This window comes from Bos taurus, chromosome 26, assembly GCF_002263795.3.
Source record: "Bos taurus isolate L1 Dominette 01449 registration number 42190680 breed Hereford chromosome 26, ARS-UCD2.0, whole genome shotgun sequence".
Lineage (NCBI taxonomy): Eukaryota > Metazoa > Chordata > Mammalia > Artiodactyla > Bovidae > Bos > Bos taurus.
Window position 1 is genome coordinate 45,580,242 of NC_037353.1, and position 22,134 is coordinate 45,602,375.

At 45.2% G+C, this 22,134-nt stretch overlaps 1 protein-coding gene across 1 annotated transcript in view; it reads right to left on the reverse strand.

Moving 5' to 3' along the window:
• ADAM12 (ADAM metallopeptidase domain 12) overlaps nt 1-22,134 on the reverse strand; it is a 390,084-nt gene that overhangs the window by 66,712 nt on the left and 301,238 nt on the right. The window contains 2 exon segments of the mRNA NM_001001156.1: nt 15,440-15,588; nt 20,728-20,812. Coding sequence (NP_001001156.1) covers nt 15,440-15,588; nt 20,728-20,812 — 234 coding nt within the window.

Consider the following 22,134-nt stretch of genomic DNA (forward strand, 5'->3'; position numbering starts at 1 on the left):
AAAACCATAGCCTTGACTAGATGGACCTTTGTTGGCAAAGTAATGTCTCTGCTTTTGAATATGCTATCTAGGTTGGTGATAACTTTCCTTCCAAGGAGTAAGTGTCTTTTAATTTCATGGCTGCAGTCACCATCTGCAGTGATTTTGGAGCCCTGAAAAATAAAGTCAGCCACTGTTTCCCCATCTATTTCCCTTGAAGTGATGGGGCCAGATGCCATAATCATGGATGCAACTAGAGATTATCATGCTAAGTGAAGTCGATCAGAAAGAAAGACAAATGCCATATATTATCACTTACACATGGAATCTAAAATATGACACTAATGACCTTATCTACAAAACAAACTCATAGACACAGAATGGACGTGTGTTTGCCAAGGTGGGGGGTGAGGGAGGCGGGGAAAGGGAGTTTGGGGTTAACAAATGTAAACTAGTATATAGAAGGAGTGGATAAACACCAAGGCCCTACTGTACAGCATAGAGATCTACATTCAGCACCTTGTGATAAACCAGTAACAGGAAAGGCTAAGAGTGTATAACTGATCCGTTTTGCTGTACAGCAGAAATCGACACATTATAAATCAACTATGCTTCAATAAAAAGTAAAATGATTTCAGGTCAAGAGATAAGGGAATTTGATGATACCAAATATTAGATCTAACTATAATAGAATCCTGATTTACACACATGGCCACAGGAAAGAATGACTCCAGGAAAATGCTTGGCACGGCCAAGCTCATCGCCCTGCTTCCCAGGTACCAACCCTGCTTCTGACTTCTGATGACACCAAAATGAAGCCTTTTGGGTGGCGTGCTCACTCCTCCTCCATTCATCTGCTCACTCACAGGAGCAGCAGCTGTTTCAGAGCTCTGAGGAGGATCCTGTGATGATTGAACTGTGGCTCCAGGCTTCCCCGTCTTTCCTTGCTGACCTCTGTCAAGGGAACTACCGGACAATCCCACTCACTGCCTCTTCACCCATATAACTAAAATGCTAGAAATGCATTCACATTATGCACATTTATCCACATGTATAAATTATGCAAATATATAAGCATATTCATTACACTGAATTGATGTATATATATTTGGAATAACTTGAGAACCTGCTTTAAGCTAGATGATATGGTGGGTACTCTCTCATAGTAATATTTTCTTCTTTATGCTGTTTTAAATTTACACTTTAAAACAACCCCATGAAATAGGTTTGTTATCCCTATTTTGCAAATGAGGTGAAGGCATTTAAGAGTTCTCACTCCAGTGTTCTTGCTGGGATAATCCCCACGGACAGAGAAGCCTGGCAGGCTATAGTCCATGGGGCTGCAAAGAGTTGTACCTGACTGAACATACAAGCAAAATAAAAAGGCAAAGCAAAGTTGGGAGATGGCAGAGCCTAGATCTGATCCCAAGTGTGGTTATTTAAAAAACTCTGCTCACTGAGGATATCAGTTCAGCCCTGGATTTTCCACAGTAAACTGCTGAGATATGGACAGTGATCAGTACGGCCCTGATGCTTGGACTTACATACGGAGGAGGAACCATTCTCTCAACTCAACACCTGCCTGAATCAGAGCCCCTCAAGTGGTCCCAGCATCAGTATCACCCGGCAACCCAGCAGAAATGGAGATGCTCAGACCCCACCTGGACCTGCTGCCCTGGAAGAACTCAGGGGTGGGGGCCCCACGACTGTGTTTCAACAAGCTCTCCAGGTGACTTCATTTTAAACCGAAGTAAAATCCACATGACAAAATCACCACTTAGAAATACACAATCCCCAGCGTTTATGCATTTATGGTGTTACACAAACATCACCACTTATTCCAGAACGTTTTCCTGAGCGCCGCCCCCCCGCCCCCCAAAAAAAAAGCCAGCCCATGAAGCAGACACTCCTCACCCCCACTCCTCCAGTTCCTGTCGACCACAACTCTGCTGTCTCTCTCTGGATTTGTCTGGTCAGGACATTTCGTGTAAATGGAACCTTCCAACGTGTGACCTTTCATGTCTGGCTTCTTTCAACATATTTCCAAGGGTCATCCATGCTGTAGCACTCTCAGTACTTCATTTATTTCAATGACTGAATAGTATTCCATGGGAAGTAAGATTACATCACAATTTGTGTATCTGTTCATCACCTGATGGTGCTGGTGATTTACCAAATGATCAAAATTAAAGATTGGGAGCAAGTGACCTAGGTTTAAAATTCAAATGCTATAAAGATAATACATGGACAAAGCCACACTTATTGGTGTGAATGATAAATACAAACCATGTGCCTTGCAGGTCACTTTTCTTGCACTTAAATTAGAAATAGTTCTGTTTTCCCCCATGGTTTGATTTTTCTAAGAAAAGCTCAATGTACAGCATTTTGAAACCTTACGTGACCGCAGGTATGTGCTAGAAATTTCATGAGAATCTTAAAGTCAAATTCAAGTCACAAATGAATTTTCAAATATTGTTAAATATTAGAGCAGTTGAACTGATTAATCGTTGTACTTTAAGGTGCCAGAAGATCCTGACTGAACAGAAAGATGTTTCTGTTTTGAAGCAAATTCCTCCCACTCGCTTTGAACTCCAAAGTATGATAGTTCTGCCTTCTTTTAGCTCATTTTGTTCCCTTATTTTATAGTCTTACTCCTTAGACAATTAATGAAAAGAACATTGAATTAGGCCATGTAGTTGTTCATGACATTGAGGATCCCGTGCAGCCCATGGTGGGTAGTTTAAAAAAGACAAGCCTCAGTTTCTTCTAGAGCTTTTGGCAAACTCATCATAATGTGCTTTTTAATACTTTTCATAAATCATCCCAAATACGTCAGGACAGCAGCTAATTGAATTGACATATAGCAGTGACAGGCTGATGCAAAGCAATAAAACTGGAGAACTATTCAGAAAAGAGGCCTTTCTGCACGATACTTTCCCTTGGCACAAGAAGGCTTTACAATGATTATACGTAAGGACCCAGAAAAAAAGGCTGCTTTCAGTTCACGGGCAGAGAATTTCTTGCAGACACCATGCCAGGGTGACCGGCTCCTGCTTAGGTGTGACCTTCTTAGTTAAGACACATCTGCCTTTTTCCTAATATTTAAATACCAAGGACACTTGGGGGTAAATTTACCATGCTGAATGCAAGATTAGAAAGAAAAAGCTGATGAAACAGACAGCTGCATTGATTCTGGAGAAAACACATACACAGAACCTACTTTCCAAAAGCGGAATGCCACTTACGGCTTCCCACCATAAATGCAGTCACAGCTTAATATTTCAGCCGTCACCAAGCTGCCAAGTAAAACATTATTAGGGGTTACTTTTACTTTGACAAATGTGCAGTCAGAAAACTCTTTTCTTGTAGGAGCCTATTGTGTGTCTCACGGCTGTATTCCTGGGGGTGAATCATACTAAGACCATTTATCAAGCCTGACAGTGGAAGTAGGGCGTTATCTGCCTTGCAAAAGCTCTCTGGGAATTATCTTCTCTTGTTGGCAATTAGGCAGCCCGGGCAAGCAGCAGCAATCAGGCCAGATTCACCGGGGCTGCAGGTCACTGCTCTCCGTCTTCTTCGACTTCCTTGCCTCGTTAATCAGTGTGTGCTGGGTCCCAAAGAACCTGGGGTTCCCCAGCTCCAAGCTCTGGGAGTGACAACAGCCCACATGCTGACTGCAGGAAAGAAAGGCAGGTGACCGCAGCAAGAAGGATGGCAGAACGTGGGCAGCTGCTGAGAATAGCTTGAAGCTGACACAACCGTGTGACAGGAGAAGCCAGCATCACAGGAAATCAGGGATGGGAAGTCACCCAGATTTCTGTTTAACTCGATTGGAAATGAAGAAAGAAAACTTCACATCTTTTACAGCCGATAAATGATTAGATGGTAAAGGGATACTGTTTTGGGGAAATACGTCGCTGACTTTCTGCTTCCCACTGATTTCTTCCTACAATTGGAATGGAGTTTTATTTTCTCCTGACGGTGAAAGTGATGGATGCAACAGGCCTGGGAGGCTCTTCTTTACAAGGCACAGAGGAGACGGAGGAGAATCGAAATTGGAAGACTTCAGTCTGAGCACGCATCTGTTAAAACTAAAGCTCAGTCTTACACCCAAGTCTCAGTCTTCACATCTATACTGGGAATAACAACAACTACCTCTGGTGTTGAGGGAGAGGACAAGTGAGACTCACAAAAACGGGAGCGTCTTTGGTTAATTTCAAAGATGCTAGTTGCCAGTATTTGCCTGAAAGAATGTGTATCTCTCTTCCTTATTTAGAGGTGCTGCTTTGGCTATTTCGAGTTACAGGTCGCCAGTGCCTTGCGCTTAGAAACATTTTTCAACAGGGTACAGACTTTATGACAATTGTAGCCCCAGCGTAGCCCTCTTTAAATGGCAAAACTGCAAGTACAAGTCAACTCGAGAGAAAGATGATTCAGGAGGCAAAGGCATGATCAAGCAGTTAAACAGGATCCCTCGATTTAATACATATGTGGTGTCAAAGACGCTGCTCATTCTCGAAGGGCTGGGCTGTTGTGAGCTGAACCAGAACATGGGCTTAGGAGCATAAACAACCAGCTGAGCCACCAACACTCACAAAGCTGCTGTTTAGATGACTGTTACCTGCTGTGTGGTTGCAGTGGTTCTCAGTTCCTGGAACTTTTTCCAAAACGTATTTCCCCAAATTCCTGCAACCTTTTCCTCCATAGCCCAGGCCTAGGAGGGAGCTGGGAGGGGAATGTGACCACAGACAGACCGACCTGACCCTCCCCACGACCCATTCTCTGACAACACAGACCTCCTGACTCTTTGTCACTAAATCCGAAACCAGCTTGGAGAGCTTTTCCAAAAACAAACAGTAACTCACAGTTCAGGGCCAGTTCAACGCATTCCTAGGTCCTCCAGGAGCACCAGCCTCATGCTAATGCCGTCTTCTCTTCCTGGGGGGGATGCAGGGCCTACTTACAGCAGTGGGTGCAAGAGGTCTTGGTTGGGACGGGTTTGCTCAGCCAAGTTTCAACCCCAAAGTTCTGAGGCCGTCTTGAGAAAAATCTTCAGATTTTTCACAATTATGCCCTGGAATAAAATCTTATAATCACCACACAAAGAATTTAGGAGCGACCAAGAGGCATGTCCTGTTGGAGTGGGTGGTGGTGTCTGCACCCAAGATGACTGGCCTTTGTCAGCAGCAGCCTGGCAGGGCTGGGGTGCCGTTCAAGGTCACCCAGTTTCAGGCGCTATTGACTTCATCTCATTCCGCATGTCTGTGTTAATAAGCATGAAAAGCAGTTACCACTCTTGAGCCAGGCCCTGCTGTGGGCCAGGAGCTTAGTGGGCATCCTGGCTCACGGACTGCCTGGTGAGTCAGACTATAGCATTCCTATTTTACAGGTGAGCAAACCGAGGTGCAGAGAGGTTAGGCACCTTGCCGTAGTCCTTTGGTTCCACTGCTAAGACTGAAACCCCAACTTGCTTACCTGAAGGCCCGTGCTTCTTCTCTATGACCATGCTGCCTCGAGGGCAGTCAGGAGGCCTCCAGGAGCCGCGTCACCCCCAGGGCAGGGCCCTCGGGGCAGCCTCGGATGTGACCTGGCATAAATGGTGGGGAGCTGTGAGGGCATCTAGGAGGAGGTGGCGGGGCGCAGGTAACAGTGAAGGCCACCGCCGTGCCTGCGGCTCCAAGGGTGCCTTCGAGCACCTCCCTGAACCTCCTTGGGGCCGGATGTCGGGATTTATGGAGCACACCTGCACTCTCACACACGTGAGGGCGGTTGTGAGCCCGTGGGTCCCAGCAAGCTGCCAGTAGAGGACAGCGCTGTCCACTGGAACGCACGGGACTCTGCTGGGGGTTTTCCGGGGGTTGGTGAGGGGTGTGTGGATCCAAGCCCCACTCTGCCGGGCCAGGGGTACCCGGTGTGACCCTGAACACACGGGCTCACATGGCAGAACAGAACCCTGGCGGCTTCAACCTCGTGCCAAGCCCAGGAATGGAAAGTGACCACAGGAGGACCAAATGCTTAACCCCGCGGGCCGCCAGATGGGCTGCAGACGGCAAGGAAAACCACCAGGCCAGGAGCGAATGATCAAAAACGTCCTTAGTAGGACATGTCCATTGTTAATAGCAAACACCTGGGGCCCAGAATGGAGCCATCTGCCGGCACATTATAATTCATGGTTTTAACATGTGACCTTTGACCTCTGCACCTCCTCTCCCCCTCCTCCCCGGAAATTAATTAAAGTGTAAATGTAATTGGCCAGAATTTTTAATAAAGAAGGAGACCAGCTGAGCTCTGGTCACTTGAGAGGTGCGTAGGCGGCCACTGGGCGTTCCTAGAAAGTAGCCCTTTTACTTCTGTGCTGTGATGGCTCTTTGCTGAATCCAGTCCCGCAAGGCAGGGGACTCAGGCCAGGGGACCAGTGTCACACGAAAGGGGGCCAGCCCCCCAGAGGCGGTGTCTCGGCTTCGTTACAAGAAGAGGCCACTGTCCCTGCGTGGGGCTTGTCAGGGCTTGGGCTTTGACACACTAAACAGATCCAGGGCTTAACAGAGGGCAGTTTACATGTCGAGGTAACTGTGTCCTTGCCTCCCGCCCCAGGAGACAGACCTGTGTAGACCCCTCTGGTGGTCACATCTGCTCATTCTGCAAGTTTCTAACAGGGAGGACACTTTTAACCGAACATGATCGCAAAGGTGGTCATGGGAGATACTTCCAAGCTATCCAACAAAGGCTGAAGTCTACTCAGCCCTGTTCTAACATCACTGAGCTCCCGATGCTGGGGTAGCCATCAGGGCAGCCTGCAACTCGAGAGTGGTGAGGATGACTCTCTAGGTCTCCTTCCCCTTCCATTGCCCCGGGGATTGGAAATGGAAGGTTCCTTTGCTCAAGGCCACCTGGTGAGGGGCCAGGGAATAGGTGAGAGGCAGGAGCCAGAGGCTGCGGGCTGATGTTTTGAGTCTGATACTGATCTACTGTGAGCCTCTGGCCTTTCTGAACCCCGGTTTTCTCGTCTGTATAATGGAGGTGACTGTTTCTGCCCTTTCCTTGTAGAACTGTGACGATTAACTGAGAAAGATCTTTGTAAGCTGGGGAGTAATCTATGAGATCTCCAGGGCCTTATTCTTACAACTACTTTTAGATTTTCTATTTTCAGCCTCCTACTTTGTTAAAATTAAACACAGGCTTTTAGGAGAAGCCACTTCTGGAAGGACTCTGCCTTTTAAAAGCAAATTACTCTTTGGTCTCCATGGAGTTTAAAACAGGAAACAATGGGCTCAACCTTCTGTTTACCGGGGGTTTCTCTGTCCTTATTCTTTTTTATTTTTGTTTTTATTGTATCGTTTCTGTTCTTGTGAGTTATCATAAGTCCATTGTAGCTGATGTGGAATATACAATAAAAGAAAATGATGATGCTGCAGCCAATACCATAGTAGAAAAGATGATGGTCTCAGAATCTTCTCCCTGGAAGTTTACATTACGTGCAGGGCATTACATGCAAGGTATTTACATTACATGCAAAAAAAAAAAAAAAGTTTAGCTATTAACTCTGCACACATCTGATTGTGCTGGAATCACCATCCATCTATCCATCTACTATCAGCCCACTCCAACATCAGCCTATCTACCCATCCATCACCCATCCATTCAACCACCCACCCTCCCATCCATCCTTCCATCCATATATCCATCCTTCTATCCATATATCCATCTTTCCATCCATCCATCCTTTCAGTCCAGAAGTATTTATTGAAATTTACTATATACCAGGCACTACTATCAGAGAAGGCAATGGCACCCCACTCCAGTACTCTTGCCTGGAAAACCCCATAGACGGAGGAGCCTGTTAGGCTGCAATCCATGGGGTCGCTAAGAGTCGGACACGACTGAGCGACTTCACTTTCACTTTTCACTTTCATGCATTGGAGAAAGAAATGGCAACCCACTCCAGTGTTCTTGCCTGGAGAATCCCACGGACGGGGGAGCCTGGTGGGCTACCGTCTACGGGGTCACACAGAGTCGGACACGACTAAAGTGACTTAGTACTTTGCACTAGGCACTACTATATTCTAGGTGCTGGGGATTTAACAGTGAATAAAACAGACAAAATTCATGACCCACTAGAGCTTAAAGTGGGTCCCTCTGAATACTGTTGGTCACAGAGAGGCCCAGAACTTACCCTTGACGTTATACTGCAGCCTCTGTGCCACATGTTTAGGGAAAGGAAGAAGCTCTGTGTGTGTGTGTGTGTATATGTGTGTGTGTGTGTGTGTTATTTGTGTGTAAGGGGGCAAGTACTGGCAAAACTTCAGCAGCAGTGTCCTGGGGAAAGGAGGAAGCTGTGTGTGTGTGTGTGTGTGTGTAAGGGGGGAGGTATTGGCTGAATTTCAGCAGCAATGTTTTCACACATGTTCTACCACAAATAAAATGCTGGATTAACGAGCAATGACAGGAAATAATTCTCTGCTGTTGTAACATAAGTTGAAGGAGATTTGCAGAACTAAATGCTTAAAAATGGGCCAGCCCTCCTGCTACGAGAAGTCACACGGGGACAAGGCTCTGGACTGAGGAGGCTTCAGTCCCCACATGAAGCCTGAACGCAGCAAAGCAACCAAGGAGGCAGGTGGTGGCGAGGGCCCTGGGAGGCAGGGTGGCATGGCCGGCCTAGTCCCATCTAGTCTGGACCACGGAGCTCCCTGGGAGGGCCCTGGGAGGCAGGGTGGCATGGCCGGCCTAGTCCCATCTAGTCTGGACCACGGAGCTCCCTGGGAGCCTGAGGTGGGAAGCAAGAGCATCTTCCTCTGACCAGAACCCCCAAGTAGATGCCCTTCTCCTCTTTCTGAGGTTCACAGCTGCCACACAAGCTTACTGGAGATAAGACACAGCAAGATGGAGAGTCAGGGGCTTGGCTTCTGGGGACTCAGCCTTACATCCTGGGGCTTCCACTTGGGTATTTTTGAAAACATAAGCAATTCATTTAACTTTCTGAGCTCCATCACCTCATCTTTAAAATGGCTATAACTACACCCACCTCACACCTTTGACGGATGAAAGAGGACACCCCAGTGCCATCTAGGGTCCAAGTCAACTTTGCCTCTGTTCATTTCCTCCAAATTGGATATTCAAGGAGGAGAGGCCACGTGGAATGGTCTTCCCAGCTTGACCTCTGGTTTGCATCCAGCTTAAGAGGAGCAGACATTCTACATGCCCTTGGGCAGTGACTATTACTATCCCAAGTCTGCACTGATTGCAGACAAATCCTTTCATTTTTCAGTGAGCAAAATCTAATCCTGTGGAGAGGAAATAAGTATAGTCTGTACTGAGGGGCTCTCCTGCCAGTTCATTTCCCCTTTATGGTTACATCGGGAAGTAGCCAACTCAATTACTCTGGTTGGATAATTAAATTGATTCTAACCTATAGTGTTTTAACGTTACTAGAGTTCCTCATTTTGTTCCTGTTTGTTTTTCTTTTTATCTCCTTGGGTAAAGATTTCCATCCCTTCCGCTGTACTTGGAAGAAGTGAAGACTTTCTTAAACTTTTCATTGAGGAAAAAAAAAAACAAACTCACCCTCAAATGAAGAGCTGATATGGGGAAATAATTTTCTCCAGTCCCATGCTTATAAAATCACCTTATAATAAGCGTATTTCAAGACCTCAGATAGATCCTCAAATTTCAAAAGGGGGTGAGTTTTAATTATGTATATTTTGCACTGATTCTTCAAGAAAGCAAGTTCTTTAAAGGTATAGACTTTCCAGAGACATTGGATTTTTGTCAATTCCTGCCACATCTGAAACTTGGGAAGTTTTCACTGAAAAGTACAGTCGATTTTAGTTTCTTGAATCACATTTTCAGATAGAAAAGTGAAAGCGTTAATTGCTCAGTCGTGTCTAACTAACTCTTTGTGACCCCATAGATTGTAGCCTGCCAGGCTCCTCTGTCCATGGAATTCTCCAGGCAAGAATACTGGAGTGAGTAGCCAGTCCCTTCTCCAGGGGATCTTCCTGACCCAGGGATTATACTCGAGTCTCCTGTGTTGCAGGCAGATTCTCTACCATCTGAGTCATCAGGGGTAGAAGCTGCCTCAAATATAAATTAAATTTCCCTGTAACACAAGCTAGGAATTCTCGAGAAGAGTCAGACTAACCCTATACAATTCTTCTGACATTGGTTCAGACTGGACTTCACTCTGGAATATTCCCAGTGCACACCCCTTCCAACCTCGCTCCTTGTTCATAATAAATGATTGGTAATTTTTTTAAAGGTGTTAATTGCTATTATGGTAATATTTAAAATTTTTTTTATCTTTTAGAGGCACAACTTACATATTTATAGATGAAGTTATGATACTTAGTATTGTATAAATAGATTAGGTGCCCTGACTGCAAGCCCCATGACACCCAAATGTCCCAGAGGAGATCCCTGAGCTTTGGGTCTGCAATCACCAGTCTGCTTGTCTATCTTCCTCGTCACATAGAAGGGCCTAGAATTCAAGGGTCCTGCCATTGGGGTCCACTGGCCCACTCTGCTCCTTGGGGTCAGACACACAGGTTCCCCAAAATACTAGTTGAGTCAATGAGAGCTTTTGCTGTAATTGGTCCCCTGGCCCTGTTTCCTGTAGCTGGCTTGTCTGGGGTTGAGGGCGGAGCCCACGTCCTCTCAGTTTTCAAGAGAGAAGGGTGAACTTGGATGGAGCCATCCAGCTGTGCTCCACATCTGGACAGCTGTGCAGCAAGGAAGCATGCAGTGAATGTTTCCTGAATTGAATTATACGGAATCGAATGAGCCAATTATCCACACTTCTGCGGAAGTGGACTGGCGATGCTTCCACCTTAAATGCGGTTATTTGATCTAGTTGTAGATGGTATTTGTGAACGCCCAACCTCAGCGGAATGTAAACGATCGACACCCTTGGTGAGCAAGCGGTGACCCTCCCTCGTTTATTTTCTCAGCCCATGTTATACTGGGCGCTGAACGCACTGCCCTCCACTGCCTGTTGGCAATCGGGCAGCACATTCTTTGCTTGAGAATTGTTTGTCAGCCTGGAATAAACAAAACCCAACAGCCCCAAACTCCAAATCTTAGGATCAGCATGAAAACTATGGCAGTAATTCTTTCCAGAGACACCCATGTACAATGTGGAAGTGCTCTTTTGTGGTTCTTGGATGTAGAGTCCTTAAAGAACCTTACTGGAGAAACAGCAAAGTGAAATTTCAAACAGAAAAGACTTAGTCCAGGTAAGAATACTGGGGTGGGTTGCCATGCTTCCCTCCAGGGGATCTTCCTGACCCAGAGATCAAACCTGCATCTCTTGAGTCTCCTGCATTGGCAGGCAGATACTTTACCACTGAGCCACCTGGGACACCTTCTGGTCTTGGCTTAAATGTCATCTCCACAGTTCTTCCCCAAACCACTAATTAACGTCCAGTCCCCCAGCCAACATGTCTGCTTTCCACCCTTTTCCTTTGCCTTAGTTGCAGATCTCCTTTCAACCTGCAGTTTTTAATTTACTGCTTTCCAAAGCTGTCTTCCTCACAAGAGTTCAAGTTCCATGAGGATAAGAAAAGGATCTGTGCTGTTCATGGTTGAAATAATTGCACCATCTATCCAAGCGCATAACCCGCTACAGGAACTGAGTCACTGAGTGCTTCAGTCCAGCTGTATCCCGTCATGAGATGGCTCTACGACTCCAACTCTCATCTTAACAGGAAATTTTCCACAAAAAATAAGAGGAGGTTCTGACAGTAATTTCTGAATACTAACCCTGCCTTTTTTCCTACTCTCGGAAGTGACATTTACTATTACACTAAATATTCTTTCCCCAAAGTGCTCACATTATTCAAATTATTTTTCTTACTCCCATAAATGTGGCATACTTAGCTCTCAACCCCTTAAGGCCAAATGCTCCAAGAAGCTCATTAATGGATGGACTCAACTGAGTTCAAACTCCCACTCCAATCCCCAGATTTTGCTTTTGCCAAAGAGTGATTTCCAAGACAGGTCTTAGTGTTAACTATCCAAAGACATAAAACACACACTCTCACACACACTCAAAGACCTGTAGTAATTAATGATATGACCCCGTAAGGATACCCCTCCAACTATTTCTGTAACATGCAACTGAAGTCATGACACCCATGTTTAAAAGAGCTCTCCTCCACCCTCCGTTTCCAGGCCTTTGGGTCCCATTCGTCAATGATGGCAGTTGGTGAAATTTCAGAGTTAGAATTCTGGAATGTTTTGATAAGGAATAAACAAGGGGTATTAAGGAATGCATTTCTTTCCTTTAAACCATCTGCAACACTTGTTTCTTTTTGATTCTGGGAGAGTTTCATATCATGAAAGCAGTCCCTGATTCATCTCTTTGCAAGTCACCTTTGGGGCTGAGACTTAAATCACATTTTTAACATTTGCTACTCATGTCTGAATCAGCAGTGGGGAGGAAGTTGGGAGGAAGGTTTGGACATGGGCCAGCTGAAAATGAGCCATTCACACAGAAACCATGGGCGCTCACACGGCACTAGAAATGCTTTTCAGCAACTATGAGCAGGAATCCTGGGGAAAAAAGAGCCTTTAACTCTTCAATGGTTCCATGGTTCCTGTGAGCTAAACAATAATAATAATAACACTGTCTATTTGTGGAATGATTTGTAATTTACAAAGACATATGATCTCATTTAATCCACTCTCTCACTCTCATGGGGACCCTATGAGGTAAGAGAATGACCACGTTGAGATAATGCTGGAGATTAAAAGCAGCCTGGAAATTCTACAGTGGGTGATGGATGACTGAGGTGGCCGGAACGCTCGACCTCCCCCTTACTGTGGGCTTTTGTGATTAATTCACCCACTTGCTTAGGAAGTTTCTCACCATCTGAGAAAATTAAAAACACCACTCTCTGGACAGGAATGTGGGATCACAAATGAGAACCAAATAGAAAAGATTTACACAAAAGCACAAGCTCAGCAAAATAGGAAACTTAGAAATCGCTAATAAGGTATAAATCAAGGAAAAGCTATTAGCAAACCCCTGGTAAGAAAAAAAAAAAAAAAGGCTTTTAAAGTGATTTGCTGAGCTCTTAACAATACCATTTCTACCTATGATTTTCAAATATCTCCTGGGTAATTTGGCTCGAATCCTTAAACACCGTCATGAAGACGTTCCAAGCTGAAGGGATTTACACGAAATTACAGAGGGTACCAGAAAGCAGAGCCTTGCCATTATACCTCCAGAATTGTGTGAATTTCAGAGCTGGAGGGCCTTGCTCATCTGTGCATTCCCCACAACAACAAACCTGGGTCAGAGTATTTGTTTAATGTGTGAACAAGCAAGCAAAAGAACGGGTGGATGGATGGATGGAACGATGTACACAATGAACAGATGGATGGATGGATGGATGACTAGATGGATGTACAGGCAGATGGAACAAACGATGAATAGATTGATGGAGGAAGGAGTGGAAGAAGGATAAAGACTAACTCACTCATTTTACTGATAAAAAATGTAAGAGCCAGTAGGGTTACTAATTTGTCTGTTTTGCCAAAAACAGCTGGTATCAGAATTGAGGCTCTCAGGTCTCTTAAAATCCCAGTCTAGTGTTCCCAGTTTAGACTCTCTTATCTTCTACTGGCCTTTTTTAATCAAGAGTTCTGAATCATTAACAATATTAACAGCACAATCTTCTTCAGTCTTGAGAGCCGCTTTTGGAAGCAATATAGGCTGGTGTATTTGTGCCTACTTGATGATCAGGGATATTAAGCACAGAGTGAATTTCCTGTGGCCACTTTGAGCTCGTTAAGAATGAGAAAGCATGAAAACCGTTCAATTTCACATCAGCTTTCTGCCAATCTCATCCTCAGAGATTCACACAGTGAGCTGCCCGTGATGCTGCACCCTATCTGGGCTGGTGGAATATTGGAGACAGAAGACAGCCACAGCCCCTGGCCCAGCCTCACCCCCAAGAAGAGATTCTTTGCTCCAAATACCCAACAAACAGTTATTCTGCCCCTGCCCAGGGAGTTCCAATGACATGGGGTACATTATTTCTTGGAGCAAACTGCCCCTCTTTGAGGATGTTCCCTTGGTTGAAATCTAGAGTTTTGCAGCATTTCACTTCCTGTTGGTATCGGACCTAAGATATTGGGTTGGTCAAAAATTTCATTTGGGTTTTTCTGTAAGATGTTATGGAAACATCCAGATGAATTTTTTTGCCAACCCAGTACTTTCACTTCCGGCTCAGGTGCATGGCTTCTGCCATCTCAGACTCAGACAGCAAGTTCTTCTATGAGGTCTTGGTGAGTCCCTTGAATTGTGCTTAAGACAGAACCTCAAGCAAAAACGATGCCATTCTGTGCTGATGGTGGTAATGGATGATGGACAGGAGATGCAGGGCCTTGCTGGGATGAGATGGCTCAGGGACCAGCTCCGGTGAAAGGACAATGCCCACCATGTGAGCCTGCAGTCCAGCCTCACAAGCCATTCGAGAGGAGGCCCATGAGGCTATCAGTTGCAAAAGCGTTACCACATTCTGTAACAGTCCATCCCTCTGCTGGGACTTCTAATCCTCTTTAAGCAGGTGCCCCCTGCACATCACGACCTCACGAAGGCCAGCCCTTAGGATGCCCGTCGGCACCTGCTTCTTGCTGCCAGTGCTTCTTTTGGCAAACCCAGGGAGCAGGTTTGGCCTAGGAAGTGCCATGAAGATAAGCACTGGGAAGGTCTCAGGGTATAAAAAAGGAGCTGGCACCAACACAAGGGCACATTTTCCTTCACTGATGAAAATCTTCCTACTGTAGCACAACATCTAGTTTGGGAGGGACACTTAGAGGCATAGGAATGCATTGGAATCTGGAATCATTCCAAGCTGCATCTATTTCCACCTCCTCTGAATGCTCCAATAATTAAACTGTCTTCCTTTTTTTTTTTCCTGGGTGAATCAAATATAGAATTTCAGAAAACCATGAAGCAAGGAAGAATGACATAACTTACCGAGGAGGGAAAGTCACTGAAGATTTGAGAAGGGGATGTGGTATCAGCAGTAAGGACCCTACAAGTCCCCAAGCTAATGACACTTAGATCCTCCACCCTAGGGCCAACCCAGAGAGAAGACACATATCCCCACCTAGCACCCATCTGATCGCACCCCCTTTGCCTGGTGGCTTTACCAGGCCCAGAAGGAGCTGTAGGCACAAATCAAAACCACATGCAGGGGATTCTAGGGTTATTTGCGATCTCTAAACAAAGGCCATATCCGGGCCCACCACTTAGCGAAGAGCTCAGGCCACATGCCCTATGCTCTGCAATCCGGGTGCTTCTCTCCAAGGAGTCCAGTTCATGGACTTTCTTTCTGGAAGCTTCCACAAGTGCTCTGGCCAGAAAACCAGGGAGCTCTTTGCCCAGCTGTTTCCTGATATGCATCCCCGGCCACCACCCGGCTCCGGGAGCAGCTGAAGCAAGGGTACTTGCCCGGTTGAAGGGTTCATGATGCAGCCTCCTTTGTCGGCGGCCGTCTTGCAGCTGCAGCCTCTCTCCAGGGTGTCATGGTTCATCCCAAAATTGTGGCCCAGCTCGTGTGCCAGGGTCACGGCCGCACCCAGGGGGCTGTCTGAATGGTCCTCAAAGAAAACACAAGGGCACAATGTATAGGTCACAGCCTTTAGACCTCTTTCCCAGCACCCCCATCCCTCGCAGCTCTGCCCCCCAGACATTTATCTGTCATGAACATTTGATGGAATCCAGTCTCCTATAAGGAATCAAGATGTGCTGTGTTGTGCTCAGACATGTCCCGACTCTTTGTGACTCCATGGACTGTAGCCCACTAGGCTCCCCTGTCCACGGGATTCTCCAGGCAAGAGCACTGGAGTGGGTTGCCAGGCCCTCCTCCAGGGGATCTTCCCGACGCAGGGATCGAACTCACATCTCTTGGGTCTCCTGCACTGGCAGGCGGGTTCTTTACCACTAGTGCCACCTGGGAAGCCCAAGGATAGAGCCCCATTATCCTTTAGCCCCATTAGACTTAAAGTTTTGACCTATTTTATTAAACTATTTGGGGGCCCCCTCTGCTGAAGAATGCATTCCTCATGAATACACATAGGATTCCTCGTGCCTTTACATGAAATAATAAAGACAATCATTTTCCTCTGGCATCCTACAATGTCTCACAAGACACAATTCTACTGAATGAGGCAAAAAGTTGTCCTGCCTCATAGGAAGAGGAGGTCCTTCCCAGGTGGCTCAAGTGGTAAAGAATCTGCCTGCCGATGCAGGAGACGCAGGAGATACAGGTTTGATCCCTGGGTTGGCAAGATCTCCAGGAGGAGAAAATGACAACCCACTCCAGTATTCTAGCCTGGGAAGTCCCATGGAAAGAGAATCTGGCGGGCTACAGTTCATGTGGTCGCAAGTGTTGGACATGACTTAGCAACTTTACAACAATACGAAAAGGCAGCTCATTTCTTCATGGGTAATATAAGTACTATTTTATCCTTGATTGAGAAGATGCTGATAGAAAGTCAGGAGAGGAAGCATACTTAGTAAAGTCTAAATAAGATCTGAGCAATCCCTTTTTTTTTTTGACAGTTGAACCATGCTTGCTAATATTGTTTTATGCATTATACATAGCTTGCTCTCAGTACACATCTTTCTTGCTTAACGTCTCTCATCGACTTGTTTTCCCTCTCATTTGAGTCAGCAGCCATGATACCCAAGGAGTCTTCATCCTGTTAGCAGACGCATTATCTGGTTGGCCATCAAAAGATTCGAGCAGAGCAACAGTTGGGAACCGGCAGGGCTGCTAGTGTTGGAGGGTCTCCTGGGGCGCGTGGGTCGGTAGTGGCTCACTGTGGGGGTGGGGGCACTGGCAGGACTGTCAGTCCCGGAAGGTGCCCCCTGGCCCCAGTTCTCCAGGGTCTGAGAAATTCTCACTGGGTATGCCTCTTGCTGTCTACTTGGTAGAGAAGGATACTTGGAAATCTTATAATAGTTCACCATAAAAGCAAACTACATTGAATAAAGTGTCTGAAGACTCACCGAATTAAGATTGCAACTTGCCTGCTCTTATTTTGTCAGGAGGCATCCTGATTGTCTGACTCTTGCTGCTGGGAGTTCACTCAACCTTTTGCTTGGTTTCGGAAGGTGGGTTTTCCATCCAGCAAGAGCTGCTTGGCCACCCCCAACTTAGTGGAGTGCATGCATGGCTTGGCTAAAGAGATATTAGAAATTAATTGTTAAAGTATCACTGCTCAACTTTCAATCAGTGACTATGATCTGCAGAAACGGTGCCCATGACTGGTGTTTCTGCAAATGCCTGCATGTTACCGAGTATTGAAGGCAACTTTCTGAATCCTGCTTTGTGCTGCAAGAGGTAACGTGGAGGTTTCCAGGAAACAGTGATACTCTGCTTTAGAGTAGAGGTTCCCAACCTTTTGGCACCAGGAACCAGTTCTGTGGAAGACAATTTTTCCACAAATGGGAGTGAAGGTGGGGATGGTTTTGAGATGATTCAAGTGTATTGCATTTATTGTGTTCAGTTCAGTTCAGTCGCTCAGTCGTGTCCGACTCTTTGCGACCCCATGAATTGCAGCACGCCAGGCCTCCCTGTCCATCACCAACTCCCAAAGTTCACCCAAACTCATGTCCATTGAATCGGTGATGCCATCCAGCCATCTCATCTTCTGTTGTCCCCTTCTCCTCCTGCCCCCAATCCCTCCCAGCATCAGGGTCTTTTCCAATGAGTCAACTCTTCACATGAGGTGGCCAAAGTATTGGAGTTTCAGCTTCAGCATCAGTCCTTCCAATGAACACTCAGGACTGATCTCCTTTAGAATGGGCTGGTTGGATCTCCTTGCAGTCCAAGGGACTCTCAAGAGTCTTCTCCAACACCACAGTTCAAAAGCATCAATTCTTCGGCACTCAGCTTTCTTCACAGTCCAACTCTCACATCCATACATGACCACTGGAAAAACCATAGCCTTATTTATTTCTATTAATATTAATCAGCTTCACCTCAGATCATCAGGCATTAGATCCCAGAGGTTGGAGACCCCTGCTTTAGAGAACATGCTATTCCTGATACAGAAAATCTTTGTGGGGCCTCTTGATAGAGGTGTGCTCATATAAGATTTTATAGGTTTGTTGGCAGTTACAGCTGTAGCTGCCTTTCTCAGTAGCCCTCAGTCTAAGAAAAGAGTGGCATGTCAAACCAAGTTATTCTTAGAATAGATGAAATTCCTAATAAATTACTTTGTTTAGATTTTACAGTTTCCTGTTGTAGGAAGCTTCACAAATGTTTCAGGAAATCAATTTTATTCAATCTGAAAATGCTCAATTTAGCATGCTTTGGTACAAAATTCTAGGAATTCATCTTTAAAAACAAAGAGACTCCTCATCAAATTCTTTTGTATCACTGAATATTGTGGTTTTTTTTGAACTGCCTAATTGTTTTGCATTCTTCCACATATATGTGATTATAAGCAGAATGTCTCTTAAGAGACCCTGATACATGGTTTACATTTCTAATAAGACAAAAACCTGTTTCTTTATTACTGGCAGTATCTCCAAACCAAGACTATTTTAGTCCAGTTAGATACAAAGGAGTGGATTGAGGTAGCTGAAATGAAAGATTTGCTCAATCTCAGAAAAGTGTAGAGACAGTACAGAACTCAGATCTGCAATGCAATCAGGATTCCTGCTTCCTTGTGACAGGATTTCCTTCCTCTTGGATTTGTGGGTCCTTGAAAGAGGCACGGTTGCAAGTAACACTCATGAATTTAACTTCAGAGACACAGTGGGAGACAGTCTGGAGGTTTTAGATCTGGTCAAGATATTGCTTTTGTTGACCTCAAGAATTTTAAAGAAACCAAAGGAGCTGCAGACTTCCAGCCGACATGGTGCTTCTCGTCACTTGAAGCAAATAAGGGACGTGCCAAGGATGGACTTCAGTGCTGGCTGGCTTGTCAAACACACTCCTGTTAATTAATTTTGGCTTTGACTTGATTTCTGATGCAGTATATTTATCTGCTTCTATTTCCCACATTCATTTTCATCTGTTTTAAATAGTCTTCCCTGTCTGCTTTCAAAGAAGGAATCTTGATCAAATGCTTGTGTGTAAATGGAATAAAGGATGTGAACTTTAAAAAGCCTCTTTATGTGATCAGATCGGTCATAAGAATGTTTAAACACGCCACAGCTGCAGACCTGCCATGCTTATAAGGAATTCAGTTTCAGCCCTAAAAACTATTTATGCCAAATTTTAAGTGGCAAAGTCAGTAGCGACTGACCATGGAACCATGAAAGAGAAAATGATTCCCTCTTAAAACTTTACAGGCTACTCTGTTAAAAATACAGTTGGGATCTGACTTGAAGTGAATCTGGCACCAACAAAAAACAAACTTTCCAGGGACCTCCAGGTTCAAAGAAAACCAGAGGGCAGACCGTTTAAGCCAGAAGTCCACTGGGAGGGGCAACCCCTCCATAGAGCCTCCCCAGCCTACACTTCGGCACGTGTTTATGTTAATTATCCACACCACCCAGAGAAGAGGAAAATGTTCCACGCAGATATTCACTAAGAAGATTAGGGTGGGCAGAACGTGAAGAGCAAATAGAAGTCAGCAGAATATTCCTCCTTCAGCCCTTTAATACAATCAAATATTCACAAATGTTCTGTTTGAAAACTGTGGAGGGATTCACGGTTTCTCGGAAGGGCAAGGCTCTGTTTGTTTAACAAGTGGGGTGGGGTGGTCTCGGAGGACACTCCCCGTCTGAGGGTTGGTGCGAAGGGGACACCACATTGTTCCATCAGGGACTGAAACCACAGGGGATGAGAGTCTTCCCTTTAGTTACCCGACAAAGGGGAGCCCATCAAAGTTATCTCCCTGTTACGTTTGGAAGGAACAAGTCCCATATAGTCTCCCCATTTTATTTCCTTTTACAAACATATATAGCTCTTAAATGACAAAGTGATCCTTGTAAAGCAATAAACCTAGGTCTCTGCCTTCCAAGAATAAGGTTAGTATAAAGACAAATTAGACCCTGGTGAGGAGGTATGTCAAGCATTTGCAGTGGTAAACAGTTAAAAACCTCAGACTGTTGGCTATTGGGTCTGGAGGCAGAACCATCAGAAAACCATTCTAACAGTAATATCTGGTGAGACCACAGTCCATCTCAGAAGTTAAGTGATGAAGGCAACCCCAGTGCCCTCCCTGGCTCATCTGAGGGCTGGGAGGATTTCTTGGTCGGAGGCAGTTGGACCAAAATCCCACTTGAAACTTTTCCTCCATAAAAGGTGTAGATTGGCTTCCACTGAAGTATTTTTACACACTCACCTTCCCTATGTGTATCTTGGTGTGTTTTTTAAAACAGTCCCTAGAATACTGTTGGGTAGGGAAGATCATAAGCAGAAATAGGGTAGAAATATATCTAAGCCGACTCCTTGGAAAAGACCCTGATGCTGTGAAAGAATGAAAGCAAAAGGAGAAAAGGGCAGCAGAGGATGAGAGGGTTAGATAGCATCATCGACTCAACGGACAGGAACTCGAGCAAACTCCAGGAGACGGTGAAGGACAGGGAAGCCTGGCGTGCTGTAGTCCACGGGGTCACGAAGAATCAGACATGACTTAGCAATGGAATAGCAATGATATCCAAGGAGCGTTAAAGAAAAAGGATCTAATTTTACAAAGTCTGATAAGTTTCCTGAAGATTCCTCAAGAGACTTGGGTCTGGACACTGCTGTGGACTTCTCCATGCCCCTGGCTTACCATGACGATGCCCCCGGACTGCTCTGCTGTGCACATACTCATGATGGGCGCCATGCCGACGGTGGTTCCTTGGAAATAAACTCCACTAGGAAGAAAAGAAAGGACCCTCTTAAATCAACATAGAGGAGCTTTCGAACATTTGAAATTCTGTTGGACATTCATGCATACCAAAAGCAGAAAACCCGCAAAATCGTACGTAAAGATTCAAACTAACACAACGTTTGAAATCAACTATATTCCAATTTAAAAAAGACGGAAATAGTTGCAGGAGAGTACGTTTGTAGGTGCTTTTTATCGTGGGTTTTTCTAAAAATGTGTGTTCCAATTGCATCATCATCCCATAATCCTTTTAAGATTTCTCTTTTCAAGACTCGGGGCAACAACCAGTCATGACTTGTATATTTATAATTTGTAATCTGTCTGTCTCCTAGTGAACTGGGGGCAGGGTGCTCCTTTTAAACAGTATCTGCTGATGCTAGGGCTGAGAAGAGTCATGGAGAGAGAGAGAGAGAGAATCACTATTAACCAGCGAAATGCTGTCCTTGATTCTCTGCTGCTGTTGCTTTCCTGGGTAATGTGACTGGGTTACAATTAGGCCAGAAACCCAGACTTTTCCAAAATGTCCTGCTAATATGGCTTGCAAAAATAAAAACAGCAGAAAAATGATTGACCCTTGGGAGTGAGTGCTGAAGCACCCACAAAGCCTTAGCACCTAGGAGGAAGCTTCCAGGAGGAGACTTCATGGCTTTGGAGAAGGTTTTCCCCACATGGAACCTTAGTCAATAAGTAATGACATCAAGGCCTGTTTCATGCTATGCTATTGATTCTAACTTAGTGCATTAAAAACTAAAAATTGAATAGTTGAGGTTTGGAAGCAACCTAAACATCCATTGGCAGAGGAATGGATAGAGAAGATGTGGTACACCTACACAGTGGGATATTACTCAGCCACTGAAAAGAATGAATAATGCCATCTGCAGCAACATGATGGGCCTAGAGATTGTCACGCTGAGTGAAGTAAGTCAGAGGAGAACTATGGTATGACATCCCTTATATGTGAAATCTAATAACAAATGATACAAATGAATTTGCTTACAAACCAGAAAGAGACCCACAGACTTAGAGAAAAAACTTATGGTCCTGGAGGGAAGGAAGGGGTTTCGGGATAGTTAGGGAGTTTGGAATGGATATGTACCCACTGCTATGTTTAAAATGGGTCACCAACAAGGAATTACTGTATGGCACATGGAACTCTGTTCAATGTTATGTGGCAGCCTGGATGGGAGCAGAGTCTGGGGGAGAATGGATACATGTGTATGTAGTATGGCTGAGTCCCTTGGCTGTTCACACCATTGTTAACTGGCTATCCCCCAATTCAAAATAAAAAGTTAAAAAATAAAATTATTC